At 38.2% G+C, this 15,989-nt stretch overlaps 1 protein-coding gene across 3 annotated transcripts in view; it reads right to left on the bottom strand.

The window, feature by feature from the left end:
* GALNTL6 (polypeptide N-acetylgalactosaminyltransferase like 6) overlaps positions 1-15,989 on the bottom strand; it is a 481,442-nt gene that overhangs the window by 49,225 nt on the left and 416,228 nt on the right. For all 3 annotated transcript variants that reach the window (XM_027676722.1, XM_027676721.1, XM_027676723.1), the window contains one exon: positions 733-850. In XM_027676722.1, coding sequence (XP_027532523.1) covers positions 733-850 — 118 coding nt within the window. The remainder of the gene's footprint in view (positions 1-732; positions 851-15,989) is intronic.

Here is a 15,989-nt window from a genome sequence, read left to right on the forward strand (position 1 = left end):
TCGAACTAATACAATTGCCTGTTTTACATGCAGAAAGTAACAAGACTTTCGAGATGTAACTGATTTGAATACACATGTCTACATAGAGGATATGAGAGTATACTATGGCTGGTTGTACTTAACCCGAGCACTTGACAATTCCCCATATGTCATTATAATAATTTAAATGCAATAAAAAAAAAATCTGCTCTTGAACAGTTGGCCTGCAGCTAACAGCTCATAGCAGCTGAGCTGCTCTAGTGATCCACTGCTACTGAAAGGGGTCTTTCTTCCTATGATTTTCTCTTTCCATTTCCACACATTTCCCTGAGCTGACTCCATGGGACCCTGTCCCCAGAGATGATTAAACTTGTTGATTTGGGCAGAAAATTATGCCCTTTTCTTTTTTGCTGTAACAGTTCTCTCTTGGCTTATTTACGCTCAATGCTTGAGTATAAAGTAAACACAGCACCTAAGAGAAGGTAAGTGGAGAAGACTTGATGAAAGGAACAAGGTAGGACTTCGATGGTGGTAAACTACCACATTTTTGGAGGGAACTGCACTCAGTGTGATTTTTGTATGGCTTCTGGAGCATATGTTTATGGCATAATTCTTTGTGAAACTATTGGGAGTTTCTAACAAAAAAAAGCATTGTATTAAATTAATTTTAGTTAAAAGACAAAGTCAATATGAATAAAAGCATCATTATAACATCAGAAATGAAGTATTCTGTAAGGTGACTTGATGACTTACCTTAAAGGAGATTTCATACTGCTCTCCTCCCCATATTTCTAATCCTGGATCATAGCCTCCCAGCTCCCAGAACCATCTCCGATTAACAGCAAATAGACCTCCAGCCATTACAGGAGACCTGAAGGATGAATAAAGCAACACAAGCAATAATGACGATGTTTGGACCACGTGTGCATGTGCCTCTGTGTGTGTTTGAGTGAAAGTTTTTTGAACTGTGGAGCTATGGAAGGCATAGACAAACAGTAGTGTAACCAAACAGCATTTATCTTTATTCACCCCAAAATGGTCTCTAGATGAGAAATAGGCAATATGATGGATCTTGAGCATGATAGACAGTCATGCACAAACTCCTTGTATTTAAAAAAAAAAAAAGTTCTGTTCATTGCTAAATAAACCCATGTAACAGAGAAAGAAAGGGACTCTGGAAACCTGCCAAAATACTTAATGATCTCAGTACTCCATGAGAAGTAACTTGCATCTGAAGGGTAGCCAAAGTTTTCAATTCATTTCAGTCTCATAGGTGCTGGTGAGAGAAAGGCAGAAAGGTGACAGAACATGGCTACAGAGTAGCAGTTGGGAGTTAAACTTCTGCTTTTCTAAGCATTTAAAGCTCCTCATGTGTCTCTCACAGTGGTAATTTAACTTATAGGCAAATAATTTGCTATGCTTCCCATGTTTCCATTTATTCCATGAATAAACACGTGGAATTTACTTTAACTCAGTCTTTTTCACAGACAATATAGAAAATAAATGAGATATTTAAAGTTAGTGTTAGAGAATATTGATGAAAAGTGCACTGTAAATTTATAAGCAGGAATTTTGTACTGGAAAATAAGCATTTTCTCTTTTTTTTTTATTACCAAGAAACTCATGTTTCTAATGCAGTAAATACATCAATAGCTCTCAGGATTCAAATATTACTCACTGGGTTCTTGAAACTGTGGTGGAAGGGGAATACAAAGGAATCTACACTGAATAGGAGGGAAACAGCAGGCTGAAGAGAGTCCAAGCCAACTATGCAATTCAATCAATGCAGCCTTACGAGTTTTAGAGCAAGAGGCTAGAAGGAACACATTCATGCTGATGGCTGATCAGAGAGAGAGAAAAGACAGTACATGGAGACCTGGATGGCTTCCAGGTAATGCCTCCTTACCAGAGAATAGACATGAAACTGGATCGTATGCTGTGTGCCTTCTAACACTGAAGTCCCAAGGGAAAATTATTCCATCATGGGGCATTTTTGTTTTGAATTACTATTGGTCATTTGTTTGGGGCTATGGAAGCAGATGGTATCATCCCTGAAGACCCGACTGGAAAATAAAAACTTCCCCCCTTGCCACTGATTTAAGATTTGGCAGTGAACTCAGGACTGGTAGGTATTTCAGGAATCCATGCATAAGTTACAAGTTTATTAAGAGGACATCATGTTAATGGAACATTCTGCCATATTTTCTCTGCCTGAACACTTTTTTATGTTGCTGTGTTTTATCCAAGCCAACGAAGACAATAAAACAGCAAGCAGACAGCTGAGTAGTCTCTGCTACCATTAGGAGACCAGTGAATCCCCATGCCTGAATGATAGAAAATGATCCTCTCATTTGCATTCACAGTAAAGAGAAACATTATGGATATTTTTCCTTTCACTTCTATGAGGTAGTTTAAAAAAAAGATATTATACTTCCCATTTTCAGGACTAGGGAGCTCTAACAGACTAATTGCATTTTCCTTAAGAGATTATATTTTTAAAAGCACATAGAAGCTTTGTGAAACAAAGCTTTGTGAAAAAAAATTCAAACAGGCAAGGCTTTGCCAGTTTGTCACATACACTGAATGCTAATACTTTTTTACTTTTACTGACATTTCATATCTCAAATATTGACTTTATTTCCACATATGAATACATTCAATGGAGATTTTATTAGAAACCTTCCCCTGGGGATTCTGACTACTACAATACATTTTCAATTTCTACCGAAGTAAATCTAATTAGAACAATGTCCTTTGTGACTTCAGGTTCTAAATAATCAAAACACAATGTACTTTTATAAAGATGGACTTGCATGGAGAATGCTTATAACTAAATTGCTACTGGCAGAAGAAATGTAGTCCCAGAAATCCCTGGGAAAATGTAGGATTCTCTAATTCTCACAGATACGATATCTTTCATGAGCATTTCTCTTAACATAGTGAATGGCCTATAAAAAGGTAATCCATGCAGGTGAATCAGATGGAAGATAAAAGAAATCAGACTTAAAATTGCAAAATAATTGGCAAATACTTACAAATTATATTTGAATCTACAGATCTTTCCAGTGATAAATAATGAAAAAAGAAACCCCTTTTTAATTAGATGTGAAAGTTCAAAACATTTATTACAACTAACAAAACTACCCAAAGATTGGAACAGTAGCAAACTCATAGTTTTTCCACTTCCTTAATACAAAAAAAAAAGAAGAAGAAATTGAATGTAATTGCCCCATTAATTCATATTCCACAAGATGTTCTGACATTTGTTGTTTTGCAGGAATAGTGATGGAGAGGAAAACCAGGATGCCCCTTTGGTTTTCATTGGAATGGGATGAGTAATAAGCTGTGTGAAAGTTGACACAGTCTGGGTATTCCACTCCATGCCACAAGCAGCTACTGCTGAACAGGCCTTAAATTATCTCCAAAATATGAAGATGAGTCCAGTCTTGCAATCATGATTTATATAAAAAGTCTTTATGTAGCTAATAGGATCACTCACTTAGATAAATGAACTGCACTGAGCCCAAAGGAAAGGAATTAATCTCTTATTTAATGGCTTCTGTATAGAAATGTCAAGCTATGTTTGTAGAAGTAATTTTTCCATGAAATGTCCAACTCAGGTGCTTAAACAATCAGATCTGAGCTACTGTAGCATAATATTATGTGAATAATTACAGTGGGAAGCTGTAAAATGCTTACAGTCTAAAACTTAGAAGGACAAAGACTCCCCAAACATCAGGGAAGCCGGAAGGTTGCTAAACTTAAAAATAGTTGTAAAAACCTTTCACATGAGAACTACTGCACAGACTCATTGACGATACCTAAAAGAACAATATTAGAAATAAAAGCTAGCTGATCCAAAAATGTCCCAAGCGGTCAAAGATTGCTATGCTGAGACAGAAAACGAGTTTGATTTAGTGAGAGTGCCAAAAAGAAAAAAAAAAGCCAAAAAAATTGTTTTGCAAGAAAAGATAGACTGAGAAAAAGGCAGGCAAATGCTTAATGTGAAAAGACAGCTCAGAAACAAATTAAAAAAGTGCACTAAAAGAAGTGTAGCAGTAGCTCAAACTGTAGCCAGCAAAGAATTTTGTAACTGCTTGCAATTTACATGTAGAAGAAGGAAAGAGATAATCTCACCTATGAATTTTCAAGGTAAGAGAAAAATGACATAGACTTAAAAGGAGTGTGAAGTTACTTGCATTAGAAACAACTGTGGTATATTGCAAACAATTGAACTGCATAGCAGGGTTTAGAATCATACTGCAAGAGTGATATATACAGTGGAGCTAAAGGATTTGTGAGGAGGGAAGAGAAACTTTTACAGCACATGGAAAGAAAATGAGGGAAATGAAAATGGGAAAGCACTTGTGCAGTAGGTACATGTGCAGTAGGTACACTGATAGCAATCACCTGCCTGAAACAGCTGAAATTTGGCCATTATAACTGTATACACTGAATGGCATATTGCACTATGCCTCTCCCTGTATAATCCAGACTAATTAAAGGCTCTGTGCTGAACTACTAATCAGAAAAGGATGAATGCTGGAAAGAGGAGTCCACCTCATGCAGGATACATTGGACAAACTGACCTTCAGTGCCAAACCCATGTTGTATAAATACTGGGGCAAATAGCCCAAAACACAAATCAGGACCAGATCCTGCTGACCTTGTGGAGACAGGGATATAACGGACAAGGAGGAAGGGGGCCATGTTGCTGCTGGCACAGCAGCAGTCACAGAAATGACTAGTGACTTCCTGAATGCAGCTTTGAGCTAGGCTTCTGCACCTTTTAAAATTAATTTCAAGGTCTTGTTAAACAAGAAGAGTGTTCCTTCACCCTAGTGATACCATATGAAGGCACCTCAGGAGAGGGTATAAATTCAAGTCACCTTGTTTCACTGGTGACTGTTCCAGGTGCTCTCTGCAGTGATTCCTGATAGCAAACAGCAGAAACTGATACTAATCCTAGATAATAAAAGGTTCTAATAAAACTAAAAATTAAAATCTGTGTAGGGTTAATGTAAGAGACAGACTTGTCCACTCGAAAGAAGTGAATGCAGAAATTAAACTGAAATTAAGATGAGTTGATCAAATGGCAAGGAAGTGATATATATTAATAAAATAAATGACAAAAATGAACTTAGAGGTTGCTCTGGCTAAAGATAAAGACAGATTCTATACTGTGGACAGTACTCAGTGGTATCTGGACAATTAAATTGTGAACTGTCAATCCTTTAAGAGGCACAGCACTAAAATTTCACTCCTGCTAAATGTTCTCCTGATTATTTTTCCCAAAATCAAATTCTGAAGTCTAAGAGACCACTCACACTTAAGCTAGCATAAGACGACTAACTTTGCAATAATAAATGTCTTGCTTTTTAAGCAGTTCCATTCAAATTTTATTCAATATTGACAACAAAACAATTCCCTTTTGTGGAACAGAGTTGCATTCAGATTTAGCAGAGTTCTACTGTGTTTTAACTTTAACCAAAATCTTTCCTGGACAATTCAAACACGTGAAATGCTAATGTGGCAGAAGAGTGGGTATGTACCCAGCAGTACCCACTAGTGATCGCAGCTACTTGTGACAGGCTGTGACAAAGTCACAAGCTTTTCCTGACTCTCCATTACTTCCCAGTGCAGAAAGCACTATTATGTAGGATGCAGAGCAAAGCCAATCTATTTTTACATTTGTAGCCTGCATCTCTGCATAATCAACAGTCTCTCTACTAAAACTGCAATGAGACTTCATTTTGATGCCAAATGTGGCAAATTTTTCATGACCAGCAGAGTTCAGAAAGTTTTGATAAGTAATTCTATTCTTACGTAATGAATTTTTTTAGAGATTATGACCAGTTAGTTTCATTATGTGAAACTTGTGTAAATGGGACTATACACATCTCACTCACTTGAAGCTTAAAAGTGCAATTTTTTTGCATTGAACTAAATATTTTTACAAGTATGAAAGAGAAAGAAAAAAGCATCAGGTTTAGTTTTTTTGTAAACTACCAGTTCAAATTATCATTGTGCTGAAACATGTAGCAGCCAAGTTGTATTATTTAAAATTAAATCCCAAGTCTCTCTATAATCACATTTCACTTTTAAACTAGACTTTTGTTTGTGAAATATTAAGATAAAACCTCTTTCTTCAAATGGTAAGCCAGAAAGCTGTGGAGAGTCAGCTACAAAGAAAGCTCTAAAAGCAACTGATGTTCAGTTTATAAAAGTTTCCACTGTGATTTCATCATACATGCTTATTTTTCTTACCACATAGATAAACTTCACCGAAAAAATTGTACTGTAAAAGAGTGATGAGCCCTTACGTAGGTGATGATGCTGAGGCCCATTTAGCCTTTCCTCTCATATTTAGAAAATTAAAGAAGCTGTAGAAGAGGTGAGTTGGGTAGAGATGGAAGACTCTGAAGATAAAGCTTCTCCTTCTCATAATAACTACTCATAACCCAAGGGAAATCTATTTGAATTACTGTCAGAGGAGATCTACAGCACTCAAACTAAGGGTGTGGGTCAGCAGAAATGAGCATCCTGAAGCAAAAAGTAAATGAAAGCTTCTGGAAATGCCCTACATGCAAAGGTGTTTAGTAAGTTACACTAAAGAACAAAAGAACAGCTGCATGTCATACTAAAGAGACAAATCCAACACACGAGCAGTCTCACAAGATTGAGGCTTGGGTGCTCTAAAAGCAAGAAAGCAGAGGTGAGAGCAGCACTTCAGCTGAGCCACATTCATTTCATGAGGAGGGATGGATCTTGCACGTATGGAGTTCAACAGTAGCAAAAAAACCTTCAGCCTATTGATAGGAAGTAAGAACTGCTGGAGAAAACAAGAACTTCTAAACACAATTTGAAACAACTCTGTCATTTCAGTTCCTTTCCATATTGATGAGTATTATTTGCATTCAGGATTGTTCCTTGAAAATGTAATCTTTGAAAATTAAATGTAGAAATAAAGATCGATTGGAGGCAAAATACTACCAACTGTCCCTAAAACAGGAACTTTAGCCTTCCTTGCTTTCGTTAAGCTTCAGGTTGAAGCCCATCCAAAACTAAACACAAAAAATAATTTTTCTTTTTATTTTAAAAAGGATATATATATAGTGTATCTCAACTTGTCTAGATTCTAACCAAGGTCAAGATTCAAACAGATAAGTAGTATTTTGCACAATGTAAGAAGTCACTCTGTTTCTGGTTCTTGTGAAAATCCAATTATTTTGATTATGAAGGCACAATAAACCATCTATAATCATCTTTTCCCTCTGGGTTATTATGAAACATGAAGCTAGAATTTTAAGACAATGCCAATACTGTAACCTGAGTGTACATCTTACTTTTAAACAGGAAATATCTGTTCAAGCTAAGAGGGAAATCCATGTCAATGGAAAATAACACTTAGGTAAATGGACATGTCATTTGAGATTAATTTTCTGTTTTCAAACAAGGAACAAGGCCAGATGCATATCTTTAGATTATCCAACCCGATTGCACAGTAACTCTATCACAACCTCCCAAGCATTACGGAATCGGCAAGAAGCTGTGTCAGGTGAGGTTTAGTTTAGATATCACGAAAAAGTTTTTCACCCAGAGGATGGTTGAACACTGGAACAGGCTCCCTAGGGTAGTGGTCACAGTACCAAGCATGTCTGAGTTCAAGAAGCCTTTGGACAATGCTGTCAGGCACATGGTGTGATTCTTGGGATGTTCTGTGCAGGGCCAGGAGCTGGAACTTGATGTTCCTAATGGGTCCCTTCCAACTCAGCCTATTCTGCAGTTCTCTGAATAGACAACAGTTCATCAAATCCCATCACTAACTTCAAGGAAGTTGTCTCAGAACATATGGGGGCAGGAGATGAACAGAATTACTATCCAACGTTTTCTTCCCCTCTTTAGATGGAGAGGTGCAAACCAGAGAACTATCTTTATTGATTTACTTAAGCCCAGTATAGCATCATAAGCAAAGTTTAAACTCAAGGAGAAATTTTCAATTTCATTAAAGATAATAAATGATTCCTTTGAAACATAACCAATGGTCCAACCATAGGTTCTTATTTCCAAAATAGTCCTTTAATTCAGATTTTGTCCTTCCAAGAGAGATTCCTAGATGAATAATGATTACAAATTCAACCACTTAGCAGTCTGCTACCAAAAGTTACAAGTAATTCTGAATAAGTTATTTAGATTACTATAACTCTGTGGTTCCTAGAACTCTAAAACTACTTATTGCAGATTAAAGTAGATTTAAAGACATCACAGCCCTGTCAAAAAGCTTTGTACATAACGTGTAAAAGTGACATCACAACTGTGGATTACAAAGTGCTCCAGGAACAGCCTTTTCTGCACTGCGCACACCTTTCAGCATGAGCTCATAAGCAGACCAAGGCAGCACGACCACAGTGTGCTCTGGCAGCACTGCTCCCTGTAGTGTCTGTGGGCAGGACCAGCGGGGCTGTGTCCATTGGGCCTGTGTTGTTTCCTGTGCCATATGAACTCCACAGGGGCTGGCAAAACTGCAGCTTGGGTCTTTTTATAAATTGCAGATGAGGAAAAGAGGTCATTCTCATAAATCTACTGTATAGCACTAGCTATACAGTATAGCAGTAGCTATATAGCAGTAGCTATATAGTAGCATGTTGTGCTACTGTATAGCATGACGTGCATATTTCTAACAGCTGGGAACTTTGAAAAAAGACCATAAAGGTAGCTGAATTACAATCACCACGCTAAACTCCACACAAAAGAGAAGACTTTGCTTGTTCTGGATTTCCTGCAGTATTTCAGGCTGAAGCTTTGTTTGTGCAACACTGAATGATTTAGGTGGGCAAATGAGAAGAGTTAGTATTGAAGCACTGCAAGGAAATGGCACCTGGTGTTTCAGTGGTTTTTCTTTTTTGTTCATGTCTCTGTTCACACACCAGAACAGACTAAATTGTTAGTGAAGGCCGTTTCCAGAACATTTCTGAGTTGGAAAGATTTTAAATAAGTGGAAGTATAGTTACAATAACCTGCTCCTGATTTTTTAGCAAAGTCTCTAAAAATATTGCTGCCTAGCAAGCTGATGGAATTGGCTTTATTTCAGGGTCCCACAACTGCCCCTGGCGACTCTTACTCAAGGAGACAGAGCTCTCACACCAGCCTAAGTGGATGAGACACACAGTTAATGATATGGCTGTGATCTGCCATGGAGCTGAGGATGTGGATGAATGTTATTCCTTTGATCAGTTCTTCAGTAGTACTGTCAGCAACTGCCCCCACTCTACCCTCATGCACACACACTGCTTCAAATGCAGGCAGGAAATGGGGACAAAAGGTAATTTTAATGTTTCATTTATGTCTGTCCTTGAGGATTAATGTAGAAGCCTGAAATGATTCCATGATGACAGAAAGGGAGACTGCAGCCTGAGTAGCTTAACCATTATTATGAAAAGGAGGTCATCCATTTGCCAGTGGTCAAAGATTTCAAGGACATTGGCACTAAGTTTTAAGAAGGCAAAAAAAATTATGCCTGAAGAGGCAAATATGCAGCCAAAGGTATTCCGGAAATGTGCTCCTAGATGCATCATTGCCATTTATTAAAGCTCTCTAATTTGCTGTGTTACCACATTATGGAGGGTAACAGGGAGGCAGGCACTTTACTACAACAAAATTAGATTTCTCCTAGTCTGCACCAGAGGCACAACAATATTTTCTTGTAAAAACTTTGAAGCAGTGAAAGCAGTTTTCCAAAAATGGAACTGACAGAAAAAACACTGAAAAGTACTTCTCAGTGAAGGATAAAGCAGTTGAAAGCTGATGAGTTTGAGCACTTGATTGTCCCATAACAACATCTGCTTTTAATGTGATGTTGTTGTAAAGATGGACAGGCAAGGTTGTGGAAAACCTTCCTGGTTCATTATCAGTTGCAGTGAAATTAAGTTGTGTATGTGAACTCTGGACCTGACCTTGAAGGCAAATAAGGATAATGAATTTGGCATAAAGTTCTGCTAATTTGCACAGGCCATAGTGGAAACTCTGCTGAGCAAACCATACTGATCTCAGAGTTGGAAACAAGAATCCCTACGCAGTGTAAGTGCTCACACACAGAAGAGTACCTCCACCAGTGAGATAGTCAACCTCCCTCACCCCAGGAATTTAACACCCCAGGAATTTAATAGTTTTATCTAGCTGGAAGATGTACAAGATACATTTCTGAGAACAGCATGTAGAAGGGGACCTTTGGGAGTAGTTCAAAAGCAGGATAAGGGGAGATCCCAGAAGTAATCCTGACTGATGCGAGATCAAGCTGGAATGGGTACACAGCTGGCTTTTGGGTGACTCACCAAGAGAGACTGCAGCTGCCTTGCGCACTTTTTTCCTCCTAGATCCAGAGGCTCACACAGCCCAGCTACTCTTGTGCCAGCATCGTCCTACTGCCCGCCACATAACAGCACATGGATCAGGAGGGGTCACCCTAACCTATATGTAGCTATAATGAAAATACTGCAAGAAAAAATTGACAACTGAAAACAACAACATATACACACTGCAACTGCATTAACTCAAATGCCAAGACTCCTGTCTGAATTTGCTTTTAGGAAAAATTATTGTTTTCCATTTATCTAGACTAATACTATATGGAAAAAGTCTGAAGAGTTGGACAAATCTGGGGCAATCAGTAGTCCCTGAATCATTTACAGAAATTTGCTAGTGATAGTCCTATCACTTCATAATTACATTAGAAAGCACAAAAAATGGTGTTTCAAATCCTGAACTGGCTGGAAGGTAAACTGGACAGTAATAAGGACTCTTGTAACTGATCTATAAAGGCTTTATTGTTAAGGGGTTACAAAAAACCAACCACCAAACTCATCAAAAACTAACACAAAAAAACACAAGAGAAAAAGCAAATCCTTAATAACAAATAATCAGAATAATCTTTGTTAGAAATGGCAGCTACTGGCCCCACTGAAACTGTCGTTTCATTTGATCTCCTCCATCATGGCCACATTCACAACCACAAACAAATGGGCTCTATATCATGTAGGTGGTTACTGACAGACAGTCTCATTAAGTAGATGATATTCCTTGGAGGGAATTGGTAATACTGTTATCATTTTACAGACTACACAAAGACTGCTCAGTGCTTCTGATTCAATGGATTTCTTAGCTCCTCTGAGAAATACTTCAAATGCAGATTCAAAGAGGACTCTCAGTGTCTGCTCTAAGGCCCTGAGTCCACACTGAGAGTTTTCCAGTTTTCCCCAGCTTCTCGGCCTCAAACATGGAGGCTGTCCTTGGGAGTGTGAACTGAATCTCAGTGAGAGGTTGAGAGGCTGCTGTTATCCCGGTTTGGTGTCCGCACATCAATGGGCTTCACGCCTTAAATCACCTGTTTCCCCAAAGGAGTCAAATTGCTCCACCTGCACAAAAACTTCTCGCCATGGGACATCATCTCTGCAGGTACTTACATCACCTCTGTTTGTGATGAAGTAACCTACCCTTAATCTTTGAGATTATAATCTGTTATTTCGTGGCCAGGGTCAGTATGGATTATGCTAACTGAATAAAACCTGTATGCTTCCAAAGGACAGAAATCCTCTGAGGAGAGGACTGCTTGTGTCTACACTGTCACTACAACGTCCTTTCTTTTTGATCTCCTGATCTGAGTCCCCTGAATACTTGGCTGTGACCCTGTTATAGCTCGTTCCCCAACCCTCTACTTGGGTAGCTTTGCCAACTCCCCTGAAAGGGGGGAACTCTCAGGAGATGCTTCTCTCTGTGGCTGGTGTGAGCTGGGGAGCACGGATCTCACCAGCAGGTTTCACTCCTGCCACTTAGGGCAGTTCTTCCCTTACTTTCGTAAGTAGAAATAATTCCTCACTACCAGCTAAACAGAAATGACAGCTATGATGCCACAACCCACAAGCTAATAAATCTGAATACTTTGCTTGAGAAATTTTCAAACCGCTCATCTTCAGCTAGCAGAAGAGAGCCCATAGAAACTGTAGAGAAAACCAGTAATTAGGTCAGTTCTATGTTTCCGAAAATATTTTGCTAAAAATTTCAGCTACACAATAACACAGGACCTAACTTAATACACACAGTAAATTGTTGGCTGTCATAACCAGTAATAAGGGAGAAGAGTTACAGTTGTAAAGCAGTTGCTGTAGCATTCAGCTATATTCTGCTGGCAAGAAAATAAAACTAATGAAAGATTTAAAGGAAGAATGTTATGCATGAGCCTTCTTGAGACATGTAATTAAATACAAATTGCAAAACACAAATAAGTACATTATAAAATGCAGAACTGCAGGTTAAAGATTGAAATTATTAGCATCGACAGAATTGCTTTTAAAGCTTTCCTTCTCCAGCTATACACAGGATGCTATTCTTCTAAATGCTATGGTTATAAATAAAAATAAAATGAAAGAGAACACTACAAATATTTTCTCTTCATAACTACACTTTAAAAGCAGAACCATGCTTCAACTGTAATTACATAAGATGCTATTCCATTAACAATTATTATTAGGAGTGAGTGGGAAAGCAAACAAGCCAAAGGGAAAAAAATCTGCTTTCAAGTACTGCTAAAAGAACCCCATTCATAACTGAGTTTGCTGTTTAGTGATGAGGCTTAATCTCTCAATGGAGGCAGAAAAGCAATACAGTCACAACTAAACTGTGTTTTGGGGTCAGGTGAAGTGGATTCCTGACAACATCTTTCCATCACTTGCAAGTGCAACTATTCCTGAAGGCCAAAACCTGCTCTACCTGGAAGATACGATTTCTTGACAGAGAGTAATGGCAAGAAAGAAAGACTAAGTACATTTTCTTAGAAGAAGAATGAGCTTCACAGAGGTCAGCATTTTGTCTTCATTGCTTCTCTTTCCAGAGCAGGGAGAACAGCTTCAAGCAAATCTTACACAGCATGCTTTGTGTTAGTGGTTTTCTTCCTCCATACATCACCCTGTCTGTACCAATACCTTCCCATTAATCTGGGAGTGGTTCATACACCTGTGTTTTCCAAGGAGAAAACTCGGCATACTCCAACTCCCCATGCAGAAGCAACACAGAAAGCAACCTTCCTCTTCCTGCACCACAGGTGAGAGATTCACCTTGAGACTTGATTTCACTTCCTGTGGGATTTAATTAAATCAGAGATGAATTGATGCAAGAGATGAGCCATCTGTTTGGGGCTCAGCTTTTAAAGACAACTGCTGTAGGACACAGACTCTCATTACAGACAGGTGCCATCTGAAGTCAAGACTAAGAAGAAAATTAAGAAACAAGTCTTCCTGTTTTTGTTTCGGTCACTTGAACAACTCTGAAAGCACGCAGTAGATGTGAGCAAAAGATCCATGAATGCAATCCTGGTAGTTCTTCAATACCACCACATTATTTGCTGTGTGCTAATAATAAAGACAGGTGCCAGGCAAAACTCCAAATGAATAATGTCATCCTCCACAAACTCCTATTGCCATGAGCAATGGCATCCACACGATGAACACTATGCAACCAAGCCAATATTCTCACAATAGATCTTCACATCTCTGTGGAATAATGAAGTTCACTCCGCTGTCAAGATACATTCAGAGCATGTATGCATGTATTTCATTATCAAGACAAAAGCCAACAGCCAAGTATGCAGAAAGAAATATGTATCATATTCTTGACAAATATGTATGTAATAAAAAGCTCCTGTTTCAGAGGAAGGAATATAGAACATTTTTTTTTCTTGCATGAAAGATTTTGAGTTTAGTTTTCCAGCTATGGTTTATCGATGCAGCACAGCTGATTTATACTCTAGATGGATATTAATGTAAGGTCTTTTAAATATATTTTCTAATAAGAAGTCAGCATACGATCTACTGCAGTAAGTAGCAAAACATAGAAATAATCTATTTTCAGCAAATGCATGGCTTGTCTATTGATGTAAGTAATCCTTTGAAATATCAGTTTTTGCAAAAAACCATATTTGTTCAGAAACTGATACATGAGGAGGGCTTTCCTCATTCACTAAACCACTCTAGTTGGGCCTCTTCTATACTGACCTATAATATCAAACAGAATGTTTTCAGGGCTACTATGCAGGAAGCTACACTAAAAAAAATCCTTTGAAATATGATTTCACACATTCCTCTAATGTTAACTTCAAGTATTGTTTGAATTTTTCCTTTAATTACTTTACAGTAATAAAAAATCTTAAAACTTTTTCAAGTTAAACATTCCCTGTTATTGTAGCCTTGCAAGCTGACTTGATCACAAAAGGTTTAATTATTATGTTATAATTCCCTCTTAGGAAACAAATACATAAATTAAGTACATCAGTGAATTAAGAACACTCCTCCCTACGTCTCAGTTACTAAATTAAGTCTCTTGACTGAGCTGAAGAGTTCAACAAATCACTGAGTACTGTTTCTTTGTTTGTGGAAAAGCAATTTGCATAGCAAAACAATTAGTTGTGCACAAGTAAACCACTACTGCCACTGAAGTTTCATACAACATTGAGGGCTAATGAACCACCACATTGTCTTCTCCTTGACCATGTCACACACTGCCTCTTGCCTGATGCAAACTTCAGTAAATAAACAAGGGGGGAACAATGATACCACTGTGAAAACCTGCCCCAATCTCCATGGGAACAACTCAAAACTATCCTCTTTTTAATGACTTTTTTTCATATCAGAAGACAGATAAAATATTCTCTCTCTCAGTCCTCTCTGTTCTGAAGTTCATCTGGAGTCTTCAAATGACTATTCCATGGTTCCTAGGTATGGTGGTCAAATCTGGACACAGCAATGCACCTGTGATTTCACAGATATACGAACTGGAATATTTATCCGCAACTTTCATGGATGTTAACACATCACACAATGAAAATGGAACTTCATTCAATAATATAATATTCTCATCCTTTCCTGTCACAGTGCTGATTAACTAGCTATTTGCACTTATGCTTTAAATTTCTCCTCAGTTGTGGCACTCTTTGCTTTTTAATGCCAAATTTCACATTACTTTTTCTAATTATTTCTTCAATTTGCCAGGACCAACCAACACTGCATTTTGACCCTCTCTTCTCAAAGACCTGTAAGCCCCTGCTAATGCCAGCTTACTTGTTTTTAAAAAATTCATTGCTCAGACAATTAATGAAGACACTGAACAGAACTAGGATGTGGGGTTCTGCAGAGACATTTGCCTCAAGGACCTCCATCAGTATTTCACAGTTTAACCTTAAACCATTCACAGTTACGCTTGGACAACAATTTCTTCTCAACTTGCCATGTGGTCATCTGATGAAAAATAAAGATGTATCCACACTCTATAAACTTTATGAGAAAGTAACTATGGCAACACCAAAAGCCTTAGAAGGAAGATCACATTCACTGCCTTCCTACTCTTTAAGTAACCAAGTTCCTAATATGGCTGAACAGATCTAATGTCTTTCTGCTGCCAAAGGGAGAGAACCCATCCTCTGCTCACTCCTCGAATCCTCCCTGCTATAGCTTGCAGGTGTGTTGTCTGATCCCCATAGAACAGCAGCTTTATGCTCCTCAAACTGCTGAATTCACTTGAATGGTAGAAAACTAAACATTTTCTTCTGGAGTGTGAAGGGGTTTTTTGAGTTTACATGGCTCCTGGAGGTGGGTATTGTAAAGCACAGGAGGCAGCACCAAGTCACCAGTGTGACAGACTGTCCCACAGCAGGAGCACTGTCTCTGCAATCCAGTGGCAGAGAGCTAATTTTCTCCCTGTGTCTCATGGCACCACATCCCCTATCAAAGAAGGTAATTAAAGTTCTATGACAGGTTCAGTTCCTGAAAAGCCCATATTAATATTTTTATTATATTTAAGATAACTTAAAGTGGATTATTTAGTATTTTTTACAAATTTCTGATCCGTGATCAAAGACAGCCTTATTCACTTCTTTATGATTACAGAATCACAGAATCATCAAATTTAGAAGAGGAGACCTCCAAGATCATCTAGTCCAACCGTCAACCTAGCACCACCATAATCAG

The sequence above is a fragment of the Neopelma chrysocephalum genome, unplaced genomic scaffold, assembly GCF_003984885.1.
Source record: "Neopelma chrysocephalum unplaced genomic scaffold, ASM398488v2 Primary Assembly neopelma1_42, whole genome shotgun sequence".
NCBI lineage: Eukaryota > Metazoa > Chordata > Aves > Passeriformes > Pipridae > Neopelma > Neopelma chrysocephalum.